At 45.2% G+C, this 23,538-nt stretch overlaps 1 protein-coding gene across 1 annotated transcript; it reads right to left on the reverse strand.

Annotated features, from left to right (window-relative positions):
• Positions 1-43: 43 nt before the first annotated feature.
• Positions 44-22,938, reverse strand: LOC307085661 (uncharacterized protein; the record flags this gene model as incomplete). The annotated part of the gene is made up of 52 exons (XM_079750527.1): positions 22,759-22,938; positions 22,111-22,185; positions 21,905-21,931; positions 21,541-21,618; positions 20,778-20,846; positions 20,331-20,384; positions 20,146-20,202; positions 19,953-20,024; positions 19,259-19,309; positions 18,593-18,676; positions 17,371-17,442; positions 17,119-17,166; positions 16,931-16,996; positions 16,418-16,483; positions 15,796-15,867; positions 15,426-15,503; positions 15,090-15,149; positions 14,634-14,696; positions 13,732-13,782; positions 13,524-13,571; positions 13,367-13,426; positions 13,165-13,233; positions 12,523-12,576; positions 12,250-12,309; positions 12,081-12,146; positions 11,663-11,728; positions 11,461-11,532; positions 10,895-10,963; positions 10,173-10,238; positions 10,025-10,090; positions 9,794-9,865; positions 9,632-9,700; positions 9,256-9,321; positions 8,923-8,988; positions 8,751-8,816; positions 8,583-8,654; positions 8,397-8,465; positions 8,092-8,160; positions 7,398-7,466; positions 7,194-7,247; positions 7,026-7,097; positions 6,510-6,569; positions 6,335-6,397; positions 6,073-6,132; positions 5,671-5,745; positions 5,343-5,387; positions 4,906-4,971; positions 4,289-4,360; positions 4,146-4,185; positions 3,986-4,037; positions 2,789-3,203; positions 44-1,873 (listed from the first exon to the last, which is right to left on the reverse strand). Exons 2-52 carry the CDS (start codon positions 22,162-22,164, stop codon positions 44-46), a joined length of 5,340 nt encoding a protein of 1,779 aa, XP_079606653.1. The 5' UTR covers positions 22,165-22,185; positions 22,759-22,938.
• Positions 22,939-23,538: the final 600 nt, after the last annotated feature.

A 23,538-nucleotide genomic window follows, 5' to 3' on the forward strand; every position in this document is an offset into this window, starting at 1 on the left:
TCCCCCGCTCCTCTTGGTCCGGCTCCCCCGCTTCCCCCTCTGGCTACCCCCTCCCTCCCCGCCCCCCCCTCCCGCGTCCAGATCCAGCGCACAGTGCCACAGCGTCGTCCTGGGCGACGGTGACTCCTCTTCCTCCCGGCTCCTCTCCGACTCCCTCCGCCTCACCTCCCCCCTCTCTCCCCCCCGCCCCGTCTTCCCCCCCCCGTCTGCTTCCGTCACCCCGGGTCCGCGGGGGGCCCTCTCTGGCCTCCGATCCGGGGCCCCTGGCTCGGTCCCTCTCGCTCCGGCCACCGCTGCCGCCGTGGGTGCCGCTGCCGCTCATGTGTCTGGTGTGGGTGCCGCTATGTGTTCCGGTGTGTGTGTCGGTGTGTGTGCTGCTGCTGTGTCTGCTCCCGTGGGTGCTGCCACCCGTCTCCGCCCCGCTCTCCTTCGGCGCCACGCTGAGCTTCTCCTCGCTCCTCTCCGCCTGACGCTCACCTTCCGGTCCGCTCTTTGCTTCCGGTGCGCTCTTTGCTTCCGGTCCGCTCTTTGCATCCGGTCCGCTCTTTGCTTCCGGTGCGCTCTTTGCTTCCGGTGCGCTCTTTGCTTCCGGTGCGCTCTTTGCTTCCGGTCCGCTCTTTGCATCCGGTCCGCTCTTTGCTTCCGGTGCGCTCTTTGCTTCCGGTGCGCTCTTTGCTTCCGGTGCGCTCTTTGCTTCCGGTCCGCTCTTTGCTTCCGGTCCGCTCTTTGCGTCCTCCCCGCCCCCTCGTCTCAGGCCCCCCAGCCATCTCCCGATGCCCTCCCTTTCCTTCTTCTCGCTCTTGCCCTTCCCGTGATCCCCTGTCGCCCTCTCCTCTGCGTCCCCTCCGAGGGCGTGCTCCCTCCGGGTCGTGGCTCTGTTCTCCGCCTCCTTCGCCTCCTTCCCTCCCAGCGGCTCCTTCTGACTGCCGGGCGCCGCCGCGCTCTCCCTCTCCCTCTCCCGCTCGCTCTGGGCTTTGGGCCCCTTCGCCGACCTGCTTGTGTCGTTCACCTCCTCCTTCTCCCTCTTGTTCTTCTCCTGCTGCTCCCCTCCGCTCCCTGACTGTACCTTCTCCTCCTCCTCGTCTCTCTTCTCCTCCTCCTTGCCTTGCCCTGCTGGGACCAGGTCCTCCTTTCCTTTGATTCCCGCCTTCTCCTTTTTCTCCTTCTCCTTCTCCTTCCGCTCCTTCTCCCGCTGCGCCCTCTCCTTCTCCTCTTTCTCCTTCTTCTCCCTCTGCGCCCTCTCCTTCTCCTTCTTCTCCTTCTCCTCTTTCTCCTTCTTCTCCCTCTCCCTTTCCTCCTTCTCCTTCTGCTCCTTCTCCTCCAGGGCCCTCTTGTCCAGCTTCTCCTCCATGACGTCCAGCTCCTCGTACATCTGGGCCAGCTTCACGGGGTCCGACTCCAGCTCGTCGGCGCTCTCCTCCTCGTCCACCTCCTCCTCCACCTCCAGGATCTCCTCCACCTCCTCCAGCTCGATGCCGTCCATGGTCTTCTGCAGCTGCGACTTCACCTTGTTCAGCTCCAGCAGGCCCGCCTGCAGCTCCGTGCACACCTCCCGGATCTTCTTGGCGAACTTGGTCTTGGCGCCCTTGCGCAGCTCGTGCGAGTCCTTGGCCAGGAAGAAGACGTCCAGGGCCAGGAAGAGCGCCGACATGACGCCCGTGGTGACGCTGATGGCCTGCGCCGCCTTCGCCGCGCCCCCGGCCGCGCCCAGCACCTGCACGGTGCTGATGAGCTCGTTGGTCTTGATCACCAGGGCCTTGCCGGCGCGGCCGCCCTCCTTGATGACGTGCTTGATGTTGTGGTTCAGCGCCTTCTTGGCGGCGCTCTGGGAGTACTTCTCGAAGTCCCACTCCTGCAGGGTCACCATGCCTTCCTGTGGGGGGGGGGGGGGGGGGGGTTAGAACTGGAGGAGTGGCCTTCCATATGTTTGTATGGTCTAATGCTAATCATGTTATATTCCTAGTTATAAAATGTCGCTCTCTCAAAATACAAAAGTACTTCTTGGTTTTCGGGAAGGATAGTTATTCAATGTATTTAATCATGTGGTATATAATTCTCCTTTTCCCCGAAGGTTGTGTCACTAGAAAGTGTGGTCATTGCAGGATGAAGACACAAGAAAATCTCTCTCTCTCTCTCTCTCTCTCTCTCTCTCTCTCTCTCTCTCTCTCTCTCTCTCTCTCTCTCTCTCTCTCTCTCTCTCTCTCTCTCTCTCTCTCTCTCTCTCTCTCTCTCTCTCTCTCTCTCTCTCTCTCTCTCTCTCTCTCTCTCTCTCTCTCAATAACTGGACGTTGCTCTCTTTGTATCTTTGGCTATTTTATGAATAGTAGGGTATAGATTGAGTCACTGATTTAATAAAATTAGTAGGGCGATGGATAGAAATTGATTTTATTGACATTTCAGGAATCCCAAGAGCACCGAAACTCAATGATCCATCATCGTTTAGTCTGGTCTGCCCTCTAAGCGCTGTGTCGCTCTCTCCGTCTCTCTCTCTCTCTCTCTCTCTCTCTCTCTCTCTCTCCGTCTGTCTCTCTCTCTCTCTCTCTCCGTCCGTCTCTCTCTCTCTCCCTCCCTGCCCCTCTCCCTCCCTCTCTCTCTCTCTCTCTCTCCCTCCCTGCCCCTCTCCCTCCCCCTCTCTATCTCTCTCTCTCTCTCTCCCTACCCCTCTCTCTCTCCCTCTCTCTCTATCTCTCTCTCTCTCTGTCTGTCTCTATCTCTCTCTCTCTCTCTCTCCCTCCCCCTCTCTCTCTGTCTGTCTCTCTCTCCTCTCTTCCCCCCCCCGCCTCTTTACCTGCACAAAGGCCAGGCACTCGCTGATGTCCTCCATCTCGTCCTGGTATCCCTGGATCATCCTCTCCACCTTCTTGCGGTCCATGTTGGAGTGCACGGCGTCCGTGATGTTGGCCGTCGCCGAGGCGATGCTGCCCGCCGTGGCCACGCTGATGCCCACCGCCGTCACGATGATGGACGCGCCGAAGGTGAACGGCGCCAGGATGAGGCCGGTGATGGTGGCCACGCTGCCCGCCACGCTGGCCACGCCCCCGCCCACCGCGGCCGACACGGTGCGCTTGTGGAACTGGTCGGCGGCGTCCGCCTGGGCCAGCAGCTCCAGGATGCGCTGCTGCAGCGACGCCCCCCGCTGGTTGAAGATACGCACGAACAGCCGGGCGGCCATGAACAGACGGTCGGCCGCCTGCTCCACCGCCCTGGAGAGGGAGGGGGGGGGGGGGGGGGGGGGGAGAGAGAGAGAGAGAGAGAGAGAGAGAGAGAGAGAAAAGAGGAGAGTAGAGAGAGAGAGAAAAGAGGAGAGTAGAGAGAGAGAGATAGAGAGAGAGAGAAAAGAGGAGAGTAGAGAGAGAGAGAGAGAGAGAGAGAGAGAGAGGAAAGAGGAGAGTAGAGAGAGAGAGAGAGAGAGAGAGAGAGAGAGAGAAAAGAGGAGAGTAGAGAGAGAGAGATAGAGCGAGAGAGAGAAGAGAGAGAGGAAAGAGGAGAGTAGAGAGAGAGAGAGAGACAGATAAAAAAGGAGTAGAGAGGGAGAGCGAGAGAGAGAAGAGAGAGAGGAAAGAGGAGAGTAGAGAGAGAGAGAGAGACAGATAAAAAAGGAGTAGAGAGGGAGAGAGAGAGAGAGAGAGACAGAGAGAGGGAGAGAGAGAGGGGGAGAGACAGAGAAAGAGACACAGACAGACATAAAGAGAGAGAGGGGAGAGAGAGAGTGGCGAGAGAAGAAAGAGGTTCAAGTTTAGAAAGGTGTAGGTGAGATATTCAGAGCTGTCATTTGAGTGTCATTGGGTTGAAATCCCGTCATTTATTAGCAAGGGAAATGCTCTGAGAGAATATCTGTGCTGGTTGACTAAAACGTCCTCTGTTATTGAGCCAGCCTAGATTTCAGACCCATCAGGGTAAACACTTTGACCTTATGAATATAAATAATTGTTTTCATGTTCGATACAAGTGGAGAAAGAGACGCTTCAGAGTATAATCTACTCACCGTTCCTCATCTTCCTCCTGAAAGTTCGATGTCTCGTTCCATTCTGCCCAACCTGGCAACCCACAAATCAAAGTAATGGTCAACAGACAGAAGAGATGAAAACCCGCTGGTACACTCCATAATACACGATACATATTGTAGAAAGCTTTCACCGTCGCACCTACAACCCCGTTCCACCACTCCATCAGTTCATCGCTCTCCTGAGAATGAAACACATTTCCCGGTTTAAGAACGGACACAGAGAAAAATCAAGTATAGTACACACATATACACACATACCCAAACACAAACACACACACACACCTCAGCATCGCGGTTGTTTTCCTGAGTGGGGTAGGCTGCCATCTCCACATTTTGGATCTCTACTGAGCCCTCCTGTTAAACACAGACACAAAAAACTTTTTAAGCGGCACATATGTTAGGGATAATGCACACCAGTCATTATCATTAAAATAATACCCAAAAAGGGTGAGAAAGGACTTAAATGACACCTCAAGGTTTTTCTAATGATGATGATGATGATAATGACCAGCTCACTGTACATTATCCATCCTTTTGCCACAAAATATAACAATAAAACATAATTTCATTGGTCAAATAATCGTTTTATTGCTTTCGCTGAACAAAAATAATCAGATTCTACGGTTGTAAGTAGCGTGCAAATCAGTGGCCTGTTACACAAAGCAGTCTTTTTTCGTCCAGAAATAACATACCGTAGAATACCGATGTGACCAATCAGACTTGAGTATTCAGCACAGCTGCGTAGTAACGTGTGTTATGAAGTGAGTGTGTGTGTGTGTGTGTGTGTGTGTGTGTGTGTGTGTGTGTGTGTGTGTGTGTGTGTGTGTGTGTGTGTGTGTGTGTGTGTGTGTGTGTGTGTGTGTGTGTGTGTGTGTGGGGGGGGGGGTCTTCTGGCTCACCTGGAAGGGGGTCATCTCCTTCATCTCCACGCTCTCCTCTTCCATCAGAGGGAGCAGGTCGGAGCTCTAGAGGACACAGGGAGGGGCAGAGGAACGTCAGAGCAAGGCCAGCAGACCCTGGAGGAGGAGCACTGATTGGCTGGGGGTGAGATTTCAAACGCCTCTCTCTATCTCTCGTTGGGCGAGAGGTCTGACCGCCGCCGAGCTACCTGGGTCACTTGTTGGTGCAACTCTCCTCGGATAAAAGCGTTACACAAACCAATTACCACTAACTTACAGTGTGGTATATTAATTAACGTGCCGTTCAGTGTGAATATCTGACAGTTGAAGTGAAAAGAAGATAAAAGTAATGAAATTCAAAAAAAGTTATAGAAATTAAACTCTGAGCTGTAAGCGATTCAAGTTAGCAGCATCAAAACCTGGCCGGAAAAAAATACCTTTGCAGTTCTTGGAAGAGTCCGTTTGACTCTGAATGACACGACCTGAGGCAGAAAGAGACCATAGGAGAATCAAAGAATTGTTTTGCCTTGTAGTCAATCATTTTAAAAACAATAGAGGGACAAAAACAAGACGAAAATAAAGTTCAAATGCAATGGCACATAAAAGATGTGACCTACATAACACTGAAGCAAAAATTTGAACTTCAGTATTCATTTGCGTATTCGAGGGGCTGTGGCATGTGATAACCCCCATCATATCTGGCAGTACAGTACAAACAATTTGAGCTTTAATTAATTGAAAGAAGGGCGATAATTGAAAGCGCACCCGTTTCTTCCTGGTGATGGTCTTTCTGCGTTTGAGCCCTCTGCCGCCCCCTAGTGGTCTGGGCTCGTCATCGTCCTGAAAACAAAAGAGTAAAGTGTTGCATCACTTTTCCGAATTTGCTCTCAAGCTACATCTTCCCTATTGATCATTTGGAGCTGGTAGTTAGGTATATATAAAGTTAATGTGTTTAATTAGATAACAAATATTACATGACTGCATTTCACATGTTTCTTAATTTGAATACATCATTTATTTGTTTTGCACAGGCCTTACAAGCCTAGTTGAAAAGGAGAAGCAACCACACATTTCCACCATTATGATGATAACGTGAAATAATGATTACGTGATAAGACTTTATAGTGTTTCTTTATGGGGACATGCAAAGGGTGTGTGTGTGCCTACCTGTTGCTCAACTGGTTTAGGGGCCTTTTTGAACATCCCACCAAAAGCTCTCATCCTCTCCTGAATAAAAGGTAGCACGCACACACACACACACACACACGCACACACACACACACACACGCACACGCACGCGCGCACACACACACACACACACACAAACCAAGGAAGGAAACATTAAAACACACAGTGTACATTTGTGAGAAAGATTTTGCTAAAAATAATACATTGAAAAAGTGTTCATGTTAAGTGACTCAAGGCTTACTTTTGTGGTGGAAACCTCGTTCAGACTGTCATTGCTGGCGGACATAATTAAAGTCTGCGTATCCTATGAAACGAAGAGAAAGACACTCATTGGTGGACTGTGTCGCGGTGGCTGGGATACCCCTGCTTGAGGACACCGCAGGCCTGGGCAGCGGCCGTCTGCAGGTAGGGCTCACCTTCACCGTCAGACTGTCATCGTCACTCTCGCCAAGGTCATTTGTGTCTCGGAGTGGGTCCTGTAAAACATTTACATTCAGGGCCTTAAGCAGACGCTTTTATCCAAAGCTAATTACAATAAGTACATTTGTCATAAGAAGTGAAACAATATATATCGCTGTCGGTACAGTGAGGATGTTCGTAGAACCAAGTGCAAGTTCTAACAATCACTACTGCAGTTGCTACACAATTAAGTACTATGAATAAATACAACGTACATTAAGTGCGTACACTAGGTGCGTACTTTAAGTGCCAGGAGGTACAACATACAATGGTGGGGGGAGGGACTGGATGTATAAAACACATGCACGTTTGCATTATTTGGTTCACATCACGCAGTACAATTTTTAAAAAGCGGCATGTCGGAAGATAAATCGTGTTCAAAATCGACAAAAGTCAGACTTCCCTTTTGTGTTTCCCATGTCAGGTGACCAAATGAAGAGGCCGGAATAAGGTGAAGCTATGGTTATTATTACCTTGGCGACCAGGGAACGCGGAGCTGGTTTGGGGGAGCGTTTAAACATGCCAGAGATCCCGCCCGTTTTCTCCTGCAACATATCGTGTGAATATTAAATACATATTATAAAAATGATTAACCATCGAGCCAAACGCAAACCCAAAGGTTTGTGATTATAGGAAGGTACCTTTGCTGTTTCTGAAAGTTCATCACCACTGACGGATAATTTTCCTTCAATATCCTGCACACAGAGAGAATGAAAGCTGGTATCGATTTTACACACACACACACACACACACACACACACACACACACACACACACACACACACACACACACACCCAGTGTGAGGTGAGATTCTCCCTGTGAAGTTAAAGATAAGACCGTGTACCTCGTCAGCTGTAGACCCTTCCAAGGCTTTTGCTGGCTTCTTAAAAATGCCACTGAAAATACTTTTCTCCTGGAAGACATGTAAACACAGTGTTACTATGAAAACTAGACCCTATATACAGAGCTGATATCAGACTAGGTTTGTGTACTTGTAAAATAGGGTGTGAGAAGTAGAAAAAAATCTCAGCTTGTATTTCATAGTAAATAAAAGAGAGCAAAGTAAAGAGGATAATAGGTAACGATGAACACTGGTTAATAGTGTATTAAATATACTACATTTACATTTACATTTAGGGCATTTAGCAGACGCTTTTATCCACAGCGACTTACAATAAGTGCATTTGTTACAATAAGTACATTTGTCATAAGAAGTGAAACAATATATCGCTGTCGGTACAGTAAAGATGTTCATAGAACCAAGTGCAAGTATTACAATCGCTAGGCTAACCCATTCCCCGTGTAAAGCAATGATAGCAGCTACTGTAGACGCTACACAATTAAGTACCTTGTACAAGTGCCAGGACGTACAACATTCAATGGTGGCTGTGCATTGGTTTCTATGCAGAGTCGAGATGAACTCTGAACAGGTGAGTTTTGAGTCTTTTGCGGAAGCTGGTGAGCGACTCTGCGATCCTGACATTGTACTACATACTCGTACATCATACATACTAATACATCATGAGACTCATACTCACTTCATTGTCATTCAGGTTGTCGATGCTGGCGGACCTTTTGAATAAACCGGAAAGACCTCCTTTCTTCTCCTGAGAGACGGTGTGATTGTTTAAGGTAACTACGTCGTAAAACAATAACCCTTTGTTTTGCGTATTAGACAATCAACAATCAACTTCGAACTCCAACGCCCAGAGTTCACACAACGTAGGGACCAGTTAAGCCAGTCAAAGGTGCACACAAACACACGGTCAACCTTCCAAATTGGCCAACATAATTACTGTGCATAATTAGGAGATTAAAATAACATGTTTTGTTCTTTACATACCTTTTGATTAGTGGTCTCAGAGAGATTTTCACAGCTAGATGATTTTTCTTCTTCATGCTGGTTGGACCCCTGAATTAGAACCAGCAATGAATACCGAATCATCTCAATCACATTTCATTTATAGAACAGTTTCAACAAGTCAAAAGTAGTTTAAGGTTCTCATTTAAACAGTGTTCTCCTCATTACCTCTTTATCAGAGCTGTCCTCTTGCATTGGCTTCTGGGGCTTTTTAAAGATACCGCCAAAGATGTGTTTCTCCTGGTGACCAACAAGGTGTAAACTAGCCGTTTAGATTTGTGACTTCATCAACAGTGACCTTTTAAAAACTTTACAGTGAATTTGTTTAGAACTCACCTTGGCAGCATTCCCCTCAGACAGACTGTCATTGCTGGCGGTGATTTCCTTTGCGCCATCTTTCTCCTGAAACATAAACGGCAAAGAGGATCAATGAAAGCAACGTGTGGGGTTTATAGTTTAGACTCTTTAAACTCTGTGTGTTCCTCTGTATTGGAATACACAGCCTTACCTCTGAAGCGTCACCGATGGCTTTGGGGGTCTTCTTGAGAAGTCCACCAAACAGTCCTCCTTTCTCCTGGTGGAGAAAGACAGGGGACCAGAATGACAACCACTTCCATCAGTGCTAGGTACCCCTAAAAAAAACAGACTGTGTCTCTATTGTTTTTTTTTCTCTGGTTTAATTGTATTTGATTACATTAACTATTGAAGTGAATGTATGGATATGGTTCATGGTATCTCTTGCTCTACGATAGAGACAGTAGAGGGACGTAGAGGGGAGAGAAGGTAAACATGGAGACAGAGCAGCAGAGTAATGGAGACTTTGGACCGGATCCAGACTGACCTCCTGGTCCAGGTTGTCGATGCTGGCCGTCCTTTTGAATAAACCGGAAAATCCTGGTTTCTTCTCCTGAACGAGTTTGACTTAATGGATTACTATTATCACAACTTCATCACTACATGACAACATCAACATTATTACATTTTAATTTTTGACTACAAAGAATGCTGCACTATCAAAACTTTTGACCATTAGTATTACTATTTCTGCTGGTTAGTTATATCAGTTTTCTTAGCAGCTGAGCTGATGATGTTCATCTGAAAGAATGTTCTTCTTAAATAGGTCAAATTTCATACATTTGCCAACTATAAATAGTTTTTCCCTCCACCAATGACAAATATTTATTTAGTTTTTTAACATAAATCTAAACCCAAAGCACCTTCTGAGTTGTGGTCTCAGAGAGATTCTCACAGCTAGCCGAGATGTCTTCTTCAGGCTGGTTCGACCCCTGAATGTGAAGCACAAATTCATGTCATCCATCTTCGTCTCAATCACAGTGGATCCTTAATACAGTCTTTCCAACCAGCGTCCTCATCTTTACCTCTCTACCGGAGCCGTCCTCTTGTGTTGGCTTTTGGGCCTTCTTAAAGATACCGCCAAAGATGCTTTTCTCCTGATAAACCACCAAGGGAAAACTAACCGTTACGATTTTTGATTTCATGAACTGTGACCTTTTAAAACCATCGAAGGGAGTTTGTTGAGTGGTCAGTTTTGCACTTTTGTTTTTTAAAGCTGCACTATTCTAGAACACCTCTACAGTTCCCCAATTCACCTTTGCAGGGTTCCCCTCAGACAGACTGTCATTGCTGGCGGTGATTTCCTTATCGCTGTCTTTCTCCTGATGGATACACAGCAGAAATAAGCAACGTGTGGAGTTTAGAGTTTAGAATTCGACCCGGCGTTGGAACCCACAACCCCACCTCTGTGTCGTCGCCGGCGGCTCTGGGGGTCTTCTTGAGAAACCCACCAAACAGCCCTCCCTTCTCCTGGTGGACAAAGACAGGGGGCATGCTAATGAAGCAGCTTCCATGCTAGCAGGGGGCATGCTAATGAAGCAGCTTGCATGCTAGCAGGGGAAGTAGGGGTCATCCCTATGTTCCCCAGGCCCTATGTTCCCCGGGTGCAAAGGGTTAGGGTCGGTTTAGGGTTATGGTTAGGGTTAGAGTTAGGGTTAGGGGGAGGGTTAACCCTAAACCTAACCCTAACCATAAACCAATCGGAGGAGAGCCATTCTAACCAAACACAGGCGAATCAGAGACGAAAAAGGCGGTACTTGCCCCTACCATCCTACGAAAAAAAGATTTGCTCACAGGGTCCTATGTTCCCCGGTCACATACAAAGCGAGGAACATAGGACCCGGGGAACATAGGTACGCTCCTGGGAAATACTAACGAAGTAGCTTGCATGCTAGTAGGGGACATGGCATTTGTTTTTCTGATGGTTTACATTTTGTGGTAAACCATCAGTTTTCCTTATCAATTGAGTTGGTGTTGAACATCAGAAAGAATGTCCTTCTTAATGGGGAAAATGTCATACATACTGTACATCGACTGTTAATTGTCTCATATCAATGGTCTCCCAACAATGACCATAATTCAGAGATAACAAATGTTGTACATTGTTTAACAGTGTATCAAAGTACCTTCTGAGTTGTTGTCTCAGAGAGATCTTTGAAGATAGCCGAGAAGTCTTCTTCGGGTGGGTTTGACTCCTGAATTTGAAGCACAAATTAATCTCTTATTCATCTCAATCAAAGTTGATTCATACAACTGGTTTTTGGTAACACTTTATAATAACGTTCCATCATAACTCATCTATAAGCCTTTAGATTGTGATTCATTCAACATTAACAAAACATCACGATACATTTGTAGATGGTTAATAAGTGCTATGTTAAAGGCACCCTATTTTACCAGGTGTTGATTAGCTTTTACAAGCCATGTCAAAATCTACCCAGATTGTCTTTCCAGATGTATGATGGATGGATCAGCCCAATAGGCTGATCTATCATTCATCGTTGGTATGGTCCACTGGATAGACTGGTAGCTAGCACTGATTATTAATCCACAAATTTAATGTTTAGTTAATGACTACCTAAAGAACTAAAGGCTTATAAATGACTTTTGACTGAGCGGTATTATAAAGTGTTCCAGGCTTGTTTTTAAAACCACATAACAGTGTTTTCTTGAACAGTTCCCTCCTCATTACCTCGTTATCGGAGCTGTCCTCTTGCGTTGTGTTCTGGGGCTTCTTAAAGATACCGCCAAAGATGTGTTTCTCCTGGTGAACAAAAAGGTGTAAACTCACCATTAAGATTTGTGTTTTCTTGAACAATGAGCCTTTAATAATATGTGAGATTTAAGTGGAATGTTGTCAAAGCTAATCTAGATGACCTCTGAACACAACTCACCTTTACAGTGTTACCCTCAGAGAGATTGTCATGGCTGACCGGGAGTTTCTTGTCGACCTCTTTGTCCTAAAAGGCCCCATTATAGATAAACAATGAAAGAAATGTTTAAAGGGGTGATATCGTGCCGCCAGGTGTGAGTGTGATCCACCACGAGCCGTTTAAAGATCTGCCATTTCCAGTTTTAGTGACATCACAAGTGGGAGTTTCAGCTGGGATGTTTGATGAATAGATAAGCAACATTTGCCATTTGCCATTTATCCAGCACACATCTAGGTGGACAATACCACTTGTGACGTCACAAAAACACAGGAAAAGGCAGATTTTCAAAACGGCTTGTAATAGCTTATCACACTGACACCTGGGGATATCACCCCTTTAAAGTTTAGACTTTTCACAGCATTGGAGCATAAAGACTCACCTCTGTGGCGTCTACGGTGGCTTTGGGAGTCTTCTTGAGAATAACACCAAACAAAGCTCCCTTTTCCTGATAGACAAATACAGGAAACATGCTAATTGAGTAGCTATGTCTGTATAGAATAAAAATTGTCATGCAATTGTCAGGCATTTGGTTCCTTCTCTTGACTGACCTTGGTCTCTGATAAGCTCTCGTTGCTAGCCAGGAGATCAGTGTTTGGTGACTGTTTATCCTACACATAAACACATCATCAATAAGTTAGACCCAAGCAAAGGTTTTTGGCAGTTTTTTCTGATGGGTAAGTATCAATGAGGCTCAAACTGTTGAAACGATAGACCATAAGACTATTGTACAAGCAAATTCATTGTTATCTTGGTATCGGTTTAATAGACAATAATGTGACAGAAGTAGACCCTTTTACCTCCTCCGGTTGAGTAGTGCCTACCGGTTCGCTCTGGTTAGGTTTCCGGAACATTCCACTGAAGGGTTTACCTTTCTCCTACAACACAAATGATTACACACGTGCACAAATAATTAAGACATGAACTCACTCTACAATTTAAATTCCACTTTAAAACAAGGAGTAGTTCGCCTAAACTGTAGTCACGACAAAAACGTACAGCTGTAATGTCTAATATGTGTGTAATTGTAATGTTATTTTTTTTATTGTATTTTATTTCAACATACATTATTTATAAAACTGTAATCATTCTGGTTATTAATTTTTAATTAATCAGATTATCTTTTATTTGTTACTTATTTATCTGTTATATGTTATGATATCCCCAGGGCCTCATTGTAAAATAGTCCTAAATAAAGAATATATGTATTAAATATTCTGGTTGAGGTTGCCACTTTTCGGAATAGCTTAATTTAACTTCCTCACTTGATTTCACAATGCTGACAAAACCAGGCCAAGGAAGGCACTCTGTTTCATCATGGAGGAAACGTTTCTGAACAAGATTCCTTCATGATTCCCAGCAGACGCTCAAACAGCAGCTGACGGAAACTCAAACCAGTTTAATGTCGCTGCACCAGTCACGAGTAAGTTGTCATCCAAGGATATTCCCGAAATGACAGAACCCACCTTTGTGTTTTTGGTGTCAGACAGGCTGTCGTTGCTCTCTGAAAGCTCCTTCTGCCCGTCGAGATTCCCCTGAAACAGGAAGCAGTGGATGTTGCCCAATTTAAACGTCAAATATACAGACATTATCGCAACCACTGCTTGGTTACCCTGCAACACAATAATGCAAATAATTACAATAGACACCTTGAGAGAAACGTTTTACCATGGTATTTTCCGATAGACCTTCATTGCTTGCCGCCAGCTCATTCAGAGACTGTTCGTCCTAAGAAACAAATGATTTGGGAAGGAATCCCAATGTTTATATGACAAATTTGTAACCGTAGATTAGCATTAAAACTTGACCTATTTTGAATACTTACACGTTTAATCGATCTCTTGAACATTCCACTGAAAGCACCTCCTTTCTCCTGAAGTACATTAAGCAGGTGGTGACCATTCATTTTAAAATGTTTTTATAGTTCAGGATATAGGACACTACTGAGGGCACAATCCCCATTAGTTTATAGCTCAGCAAAAATAATTACAATTAATAACTTTATCAACGTTTGCACAGAGACATGAACTCACCTTGGGTTTTTCATTGCTGGTGGACAGCTCTCCCTGCCCGGACAGATCTTCCTGAAATGGGAAGTAAACAATTCCAATGAAGCCACACTTCCCTTATAAAAAAACACCACTCAGACAGAAAAGGAAACAAAGATGAACCCACTCACTTTAATTCCCCTTTTTTGGTGAATTACATTTGTGAGACGGCTTCTATAAACGGGTACGCAAGTAATGCTTTTAATCATTAAGAGTTAATAAATTGATGTACATTCTCAACCCACACCATACACTAAATGGGGTAAAAAAAAAGGTATGATTCAAAACTAGATATGATTAGGTCATCTTTGGAGAGTGGTGAGCAGACTGCTAGGCTGACGACACTAAACTATTTCCCTCCCCTGAAAGCACCCTGATTGTGACACGCATCTCAGAATGTCTGGCAGACATCAGCACTTGGACGAGCGCCGATCACCTGAAGCCTCGACATGACTCAGCTCCTTCTTGTGCCAGGGAAAGACTGCCCTCACATGGACTTATTGGTCACTGCCGAGGACATTGCGGTATCTCCATCACCAACCGTGAGGCCCGTCGGTGCGGTACTGCCCCACCATCATCCCATCCTACAGATTTCCTCTTTACAACATCTGCAGGACCCGGCCCTTCCTCAACAGGGAGTTGCTCAGCTCTTGCTTCATTCTTTGTTGTAAACGGGGAATGGCTTAATCTAGCAATTGTTAGTGCTTGGCACTTGTTTCTATGAACATCCTTACTGTACCGAATACATATTGTCGTTTCTCTTTCTTCTGACAAATGCACATATTGTAAGTCGCTTTGGATAAAAAAAACGTCTGCTAAATGCCCTGAATGTATATGTATCTGAGACAGACATGGCCGGTGTGTCTCATGTGGGTGTGACTTCCTACCTGGCTGTCCCTCTGCGCTTTGGGAATCTTTTTGAGGAGTCCACTGAAGAGGTTGCCTTTCTCCTGGGAACACAATAATACAGAACTGTCACCAAAAAAGGGATGTAGCTTGAAGGAAAACAAAGCGTTGTTAGGGAGGGGAGGGATTTGTGTAGTTCCTCCTTATGGCAACCACTGCAGGACACGCAGACCAATACCACACAGGCCAGTGCACATCAGTGTTCAAAATAAACAAAATGATCACAACCCTAACCTTAAAGAAGGAACGTAGAACGCACTAGGCATGCTCATATTCGGGGCATGTATGAGTCAATTTGTCTCTAAGTAATAAATTGATTTCTGTTAGTCATCAGCAAATCACCCTCATGATGTCCACTTGGAACAGGGAGGGGTCACTGTAGAAGGCGTGTTAAGGGGTTTCCTCGGCCAACATGCAGGGGAGACTTTTACACTTACCTTGTTTTCTGACAGACTGTCACAGCTGCCCGAGAGTTTACCCTGGAGCGAGTGTTCCTCCTGGAAAATGAACACACACACACACACACACACACACACACACACACACACACACACACACACACACACACACACACACACACACACACACACACACACACACACACACACACACACACACACACACAGAGTTCCCACAAGAAGCCATGAATGAAGTTCTTCCACAGCTGGCATATCTCTCTCATCTCCAACTCTTAGTTTTGGAACTTAACTCGCTTGATTGCATGCTAAAAAGGAACAGCTGTCTTCAGTGCATTGTGACAAACGGTACGTTACCCCATGTTGTGGCTGGCCGCTGTCAGACAACAGCTTAGGGTCCTTTTTGAACATCCCACTGAAAATGCTTCCTTTGTCCTGGAACACAGAGAGCCATTATCAATTGATAAGGACTCACAGGGCGGAGCCTGATTCATATCTCAGAGGAAACAGTGAGGCAACAACGGTACGCTTCTACCCTCCTACTTCCTGTCAGAATAAACACAGCTTTTGGTTAACCATGTTGACAAGGTGCAGACTATATCTTAGCCCTTGTGAACTTGGCCCTTGTTTGTAAAGGAGGAACTACCAACCAAACCAGCCACTCTGTTTGTCGGTAGAAAGGACACATACATTAGATAGAGGGACTGTAGAATGTGGACGGTCTTACCTTAGTGGTCTTGGCGGTCTCAGACAGACTGTCATTGCTGGCTGAAAGCTCGCTGGAGAGAGACTGCGTGTCCTGCAATGTTTCAGACCAGCACTAGAGTCAAGGTCCTTACAAGTGAAGTGATCATAGAACCATCTGTTACCATCTTATCTTATCTTATCTTTGACAAGCCAGAATAAGCATTTTAATGTCTTAGGGAGTTTGGGATATGATCGATAGCACTGGTTCCCAACCTTTGACTTTTGACTTTTTTTATCGATTGAGACCTTTTGTGTGCCACCTTGTATGCAAACAGTAAAACATCGATACAGACCCATGAAGTGGTGGAGCAAACAGGGCCAGCCAGACATTTACACACAAGTATAACTAATTGTTACATTTTTTGTTAACATTTATGATCTATTCATGTTCATTTATCTATATTATTTTTTTCCATCATTGTAAATCTGTCTATGTTAGGAATAAAATCCCACATACCTGCAATTCCATGTTACGCAATTAAATAGAATGCATAGAATATATAGAAGGTATTGTTTTTTCATGTACACACACACGCACACGCGCACACACACACACACACACACACACACACACACACACACGCACACACACACACACGCACCTGTGCGTCTAATGGCTTCGGGGACTTCCGGAGGATTCCACCGAAAATGCCCTTCCTTTCCTTTATCTGTCGACGACAAACTGCTTTTATCACTCGCACAACATCCGTTACACAACGGCAAGTGCCTCCAGTATAGAAGGCACTTGTATATACTTAAAGGACTATTGTATATAGTACGGTAAAATTTAAACTCTCATTATTTACGATGTAAAAATGCATATTATACCTCCGGGTGTGAGTGTGATTAGCCGTTACAAGCCGTTTTGAAAATCAGCCTCTTCTGACATCACAAGTGGGCGTGTCAACATGTGAATGAAGGATAGATGAGCAACGTTTGCTACAGTCCACTGGGGAGGCTGGTAGACTGATCTATCCAGCACACATCCAGGTGGACACGCCCACTTGTGATGTCGGAAGAGGCATATTTTCAAAACAGCTTGTAACGGCTAATCCCACTCACACCTTGTGGTATAATATGTCACCTTTAACCTTTCTGTTGCGTCTCAGGCTCACCTTCGGGTTGCTTTCGGACAGACTGTCATTGCTCTCCGAAACCCCCTTGGCAACACCAAGATTTTCCTGCAACGGTAAAATCCGTCATTATTGACCCATCAGAGGTCACCGGAGCAAAATACATGAAATCACTGCAATGCAATGTAGCGCTGCAACGCATGCATTCCCCCAACACCGGTGGAACCTACAGGGGAGACGTTGTCCTCGTCAACAGGCTCTGCATCTGCTGCACTGACCTGGCAAAGAAGAGAAGAAAAAAGCATTTTAGATTGATTGGTTAAAAGTACAATAGATTACAGGAGATGGGACGGGGAATTTGGGTGTCACTGCAGTAAGAAGAGGAGAGTGAAGAACAAAGGAAAGGAAGAAAGAAAGAGAGACAGAGAAAGCGACATTATCAATAGAGAAGAGTAGATCATACGGAACAAAGCATTGGTTACCGTTAATGAGGGAGATGGTGAGATGTCTTTAGTTTTTTTACGGAATATGCCAGACAGGATATTTCCTTTTTCCTTGTTGTGAAGAAAACAAAATAAAAGTCATGATTCTTATTCCCAGACTTTGACGAAAATCTATATTGGATGCAGTGCCGGTTCTAGACATATTTTTCTAGTGTTTAACCAGAGGGGCACAAAAAAAAGGGCAAAAAATTATATTTAAAAGATTCTAAACTTTATTTTAATTTACAATCATCAAATATTAAATTCTTTTAGAGTTTATAACTTCCCCAAACTGTTTTTTTCTGTCAAACTATCTTAAATTGATGGAGCTTATGCCCTAAATCATGAAAATCATATAAACATTTGTTTTGTATGACCGTGCAAGAGAGGTAGGGCCATAAAAAATAAAAAATAAAAAATACAGTACAGGGTACAGCAAACAGTGTGTCAATGTGAAAAAGAATTCCAGGGTACAACGAAGTGCACAGAAATTTGCCATTTCCTATTTATTTGATCAGTTTCAGTGTGGAGAAACAGTGTTCCAAAGAAGCTGTTCTTACAGGCAGGGTTACAGCAATCTTGCACATTCTAAAGAGCTCAAAGAAAACCTCCCTGATGTACTGTTCTTTCCTCATTTCGTGATAGCTTCACGATAGATAAAAGAAAGGAAACGTAGGGGCATGCATTCGATTTCGTTGCATAACCATCCCTCCCTCATAACATGGGCAGATAGCCTTCTACTCTTTACTCAAATGTATTTGTTTCCCAATGCGGCAGCCAAAACGGATGAACGTGGTTAACATCACAACATTGTGTAGCCTAGACCTAGCAAGGATACTGACATATGGGTACTCGCTTCTGCTTCGATGAGTTTGCTTGGATATGAGTATGTTTCTAAATATATCGAGACCAGACATTTACAAACTTAATATCATCAGTGAGAGTCACTTATGAAATGAAATCGTTTGCGTTTTATTTTTTGGGGGGGGGGGGGGGGGGGGGGGGGGGGTGTTAGGGACATGTCTACAGGGGCACTGGCCCCCGTTGGCCCCCGTGTAGAACCGCCATGTGTTTGTGTGTGTGCACGTCGAGAGACTTTGTTTCAGTTAGCTCTCTGAAGTCTCGGCTCCTGTCTACTTAAGCCGCACTTTCTATCTGCATGGTTCTTGGATTGCAAAAAATAAAAAGACAATAATTCACATGCAAGCAACCAAATACCTACAGGCTTGGGATCTGTGCGCTTCTCAGGCTTGTGGCTCTCAGAAGACTGCTCCTCTTCTGATAATGTTTCTTCGTCGCTGGAATACTAATAAGTTCCAGAAGAATTCTGTGTTATCTCACCACACTTATCCACCCATTGAGTTCTACCATACTGAGTACTAGTCATTTTAGCATCCTGCAACCACCAGTGAAAATAGGTCCATATGACCTGAGTGAGCAGATCCTTGAGGGGGTTAGGTCCCCCCCTCAAGGATTCCCATAGGTACGCCGTGGACTAGGGGATGGATCCGAGAACCTTTCGGCCACAACCCCCACTGTCCGCTTACAGAGCAGTTAGTGGCTTGGAGGCGAACCTTCGCGCTCGGCTATATCAACTCAAGAGCACCACAGGGAAATAATTGCAGATATTCTGGAAAATTCAAATCTTTGTTCCTGGTCGGACCAAAGCGGACTCCAACCCCCATCCAATGAGCAGCACTCTCTTATATCATTGACATTTATTATTTTTGAATATAGCTGAGCGTGATGGTTCCTCTTTAATCGACTAAAGGGCTGACGGCTTAGAAACAAAGTGGAAACCCAATGCGAATAGCAAGTGGTTGGTTCAAAGAGGGTCCACCACCAGTAGCTTCTAACGCTTTTCAGATCATCAGAAATGGCTCTGTACCTTCATAGATAGCTCTACGTGAAAACCCTTCAATGTTTCCATAAAGGAACTCTGTGAATCATAAAAGCAGATCAAACACACACAAAAACACAAACACAAACACGCCTTTTTTTCTACCAACAGCTACATCTTACCGCTACTACACAACTTCCGGTTTTCTAACGAATAGCGTGCGTGTGCGTGTGTCTGTGTGTGTGTGTTGCAGTGAATAAATATCCTAAAAAAGTAAAACAGAGAAGTATATTTTAAGTATGTATCTGCGACATGGAAAACTGTTTTTGTACCCATTATTATTCTCAGACTTCCTTTCTGCCAAACCAATTTCAGCATGTTTCAAAAACGTTCTGTTTTGTATCATGTCGCTTTGAGGCCCCCATCCCGAGTAGCCCAGTCTGCTGTGATTGGTCGAACGCTTTACGCGTGCGTCGGCAAATTCACACCCATGAGAAGTTGTAAACATTGCGGGTATCCGGGAGGCGTGGCTTCTGCAAATCAGCACCGCCCACTGCACAGTCCGACGTCACACTGTTACGGAAGTAACGTTTCAGCGCAAATAACTGTTGTATAACGAACGTTACATAACAGTCTAAAGCAATGGGAGAGGTCGAAAAAAGCATGACATCACCCCCTTGAAATAACATTTCTTATTCGGAAACATGCACGTTGACAAAAACACCAAAACAAACAGACGTACCTGCTTTCCACTCTTCATGGAGGGGCCATCTTGGGCTTTATCTTGGGTCTCAGCATTCTTACCCACGGTGCTCTGAGCAAAGCAGACCACCACAGACACTCAATGACTCCCCCCCCCTGACCATCTGGGGATGATTATTGCTATGGGAACACATGAAAAACAGATGTTGTGTTGGACGGAGGGAGAGGCTTACTGTAAAGGCAGGAGTCTTCTCCTTCTGGCTCTTTTGAAATGCTCCGAGTTGGGATCTCTGGAATTTATGAAAGAGACAACAAAAAAAAACAACAACAAATAATAACATATCAAACTAAAGGGAAGCTATGGAGGGAGGAGAGGGTTCACGGGAAGACAAGCACCAAAGGAACCCTGTTTTTATACCGGTTTTGAGTCGTCTGTGGGGGCTTGGTCTGTTTTGCCGGTTATCTTAGCTTCCTGAGAAGATGCACAGAGAGATGGCAGATAAGTATGTTGCTCACACACTGAGAAGTGCGACATTTGTTGTGCCCTTTGAGATTGTAACTGGAACAAAGGGCTATGCAACTCAAATTTACTTGAATTTAAATTGATTTGACTTCAAATTGACGTGTGTGTGTGTGTGTGTGCGGTGTGTGTGTGTGTGTGTGTGTGTGTGTGTGTGTGTGTCTGCTGTAAGTGTTTATGTGTGAATGTGGGCCATTTTCATAAGCGTTCTTCATCCCACCCCTATGGACAGATCATCCTTCACAACTTGTATTGAAACTGAAAAACGCAGCTAAAAATGAACAATAACGACGACTCACAATACTTGAGTCGTATTGTGATTGAGAGTTTGAGTGTGTTTCGTACCCTCTCAGCCCGTCGGGGTGGAGCCACACGACTTCCTCTGGTCTCTGCCTGCACCGGGTTTCCGCTACCCTGGTAGAAGGATGCAAGGAGCCATGTTTTTAGTTTTATAGAACAAGGTATTATTTGTATGTCATAAAAGTTTATACTTTATTAATCTCAGAAGGGAAATAAAGGGATGAGAATGCGAATAGGTTAAAAAATACTGTTATTGACAGAGAGAAATTGTGTGTTTTACTCATGTCCTTTCCACAGTAGTTAGTTACCGTTAGTTATGGAGTAGCACCCACTTACGTGCCTCGACTAGCAGCAGACGCAGAACACTGACTTATGATGTCTATGAACATGAATTAGGGCACCCTGACAGAGAGCACCCTATAAATACCATCACTGACAACGTGTTGTCCTTCACACACACCCAAGAAGAACACCCAGCAGTAACGCCCTCGCTGACCATCGGCATCACAATAGGCAATCCTTAAAATGCGTGCATGCCATAGCCCTAACTCCACCTAACCCCACCTCTGAGGCCACTACCACATGATAGGTCGATATTTGACGGGGGCAAATATGTTTGTGTCTTTTCAGACACAGAAAGAGGGCAGAACCGTGTGTCTGAATGGGTGATTGGGAAGCACTGATTGTATCCATCACGGAGCATGCGAAGATCAGCTCAGCGTTGAAAAATAGATTCTCCCGATGCTCTACACAACAAGATGTCCACGCGCACGCACGCACGCACACACACACACACACACACACACACCTGCTCCTTGGCCATCTCAATCCTCCTGATGAGCTGCTGGGTCCTGCCCAGCTCTGGTGGGGACGCCGCGGGAGCATCCTGCAGGGTGGGGTGGTGAACCAACACATTAGAGAACCTTTACAACCCCCCCCCACACACACACACACACACACACACACACACACACACAGCCCATCCCATCTCCATCACACAGCACTAGAGACACGGGCGCTCCAATGTTTCCCTCGTGGAAGATATTTAGATGAATTAAAGACGGGAGCTTTGCGGTTTGTTTTGTGTTGTTGGATGGGATTCTGATAACTTCTGGATCACAGGAACGCATTACTCTGATATGATTGATGTGTTGTGGTTATTATTACTGTACCTTACTGGGCTTTAGGGTTGGTTTTGGCTAATGGGGAGGATAAGAGAACACGTCAGAAATGATGAAACGATCACACAACTTTTGCGTTTAAAAGAGCACTTCCGCATGGCCATATTCTAATTATCACACAAGATACATTGAAATGCATAATCAGGTCCACTTCTTTAAATCAAACTGGCCGAGAACAAAAGATAGAGTCCACTCACTGGCGGTGGTTTGGCAGTTTTTCTGACCTCTGGCTTCCTCATACACTGTTCCATATTAAACACCTTCACAAATACCTGTTTATCAAGTAAACAGTCAGAAGTCATCAGAAAACAGAGGGAAGTAGATTGGTTGGCCCATGAAAACGGGTTCATGGCCACATCAATAAAGGTTTTACCAAGTCAGAAGGTCCATACATTATTTGAAATTACACTCAATCATTAAAAAAAAAGTCTCAAGTGGATGTCAACAAAGGTACAGGATTGACAATGTGGGCAAGGGAAACTAAGAGCAACTTAGCCGACATTCTACGAAACGGATGACATTTTACCTCTCCGATTAAATCAGACTAATGTCCTGACTAGTGTTTGTTCTCGTACATTTTGTGATAGTATCACTCATAAAAACAGCTTCGTCGCTAAGCCATTCTCTTCCCTAAGGAAAACACACGTTGCTGCGCACGCATCAGTGTATCTCCTAACAAATCGAACGCTCATCATCCCGAGATTCCCCAAAACAATCTTCTCTGCGCTTACCCAAAACTGTACAATCGTTCAAGACAAAATAAGCACATATCCATAGACGGTCAAGAAAAATAAAGCTGGTTCCAAATGAATATCTAGTACTGTAAAATGTGTTTGTTTTTTTACCTAGTTGCCGCAGCAGGAGAACATGAACCACATGCGATCTCTTAATGACTGTCTCCCTCCAGGTAGGCTCCACCAGGGGACTGGGTGTGGTCCCGGGCCTGGTGAACAGTCGCACAACAGCTTATCCTGCATGTCTCTCTGACTCATTGCAAGCCGGTTTCACAGCACAGGCGTCACAAACAATGACTTGACGTCCCTGTTTCCACGACTGCGATGAACCAGAGATGTTGCTTCAAGAAGTGGACAAGAATTAGGCCAATGGTGGATCATCAAATTGATGGGGATACCCAGTTGCTTATATAATGATGTGAAATAGTTAACGAGTTAAATCATCAACATGAATCTGTGGAAACTGACATAGGCTTTACAATGTTAAATAAAGTTTTTTTTATTTGTCGCCCGAGTTTATTTCTGTTTTCACTCCAGCAGACTGAAAGCAAAAAAAAAGCAAAAAAAGCAAAAAAAAAAGATCCACAAAAAGGTATTCAAAGACGGGGCAAATCCAGACTTGTCTCTACATATTTACAGCTCCTGCCCCACAAAGCTCGAGCTTCAAGACAGGCTCGGCTACGCCTGTCGGGCTGATTGTGAAGGTAAACCTGTGGCTGAAGGACATAATTAGAACGTCAGTATCGGTGCCGTGCAGTAGCCTATGCAAATAAAGATGCAAAGTCAACACGAAGCATGTGTAAATAACAGTAAGAAGTAAATATGTTGCTTGGTGGACTGTGTGCAGCGTTCAAACCAGTACGGCTTCATTTGACACATTAAACACCATAG

This window comes from Pollachius pollachius (assembly GCF_949987615.1).
Source record: "Pollachius pollachius genome assembly, chromosome: 14".
NCBI classification, from domain to species: Eukaryota; Metazoa; Chordata; class Actinopteri; order Gadiformes; family Gadidae; genus Pollachius; species Pollachius pollachius.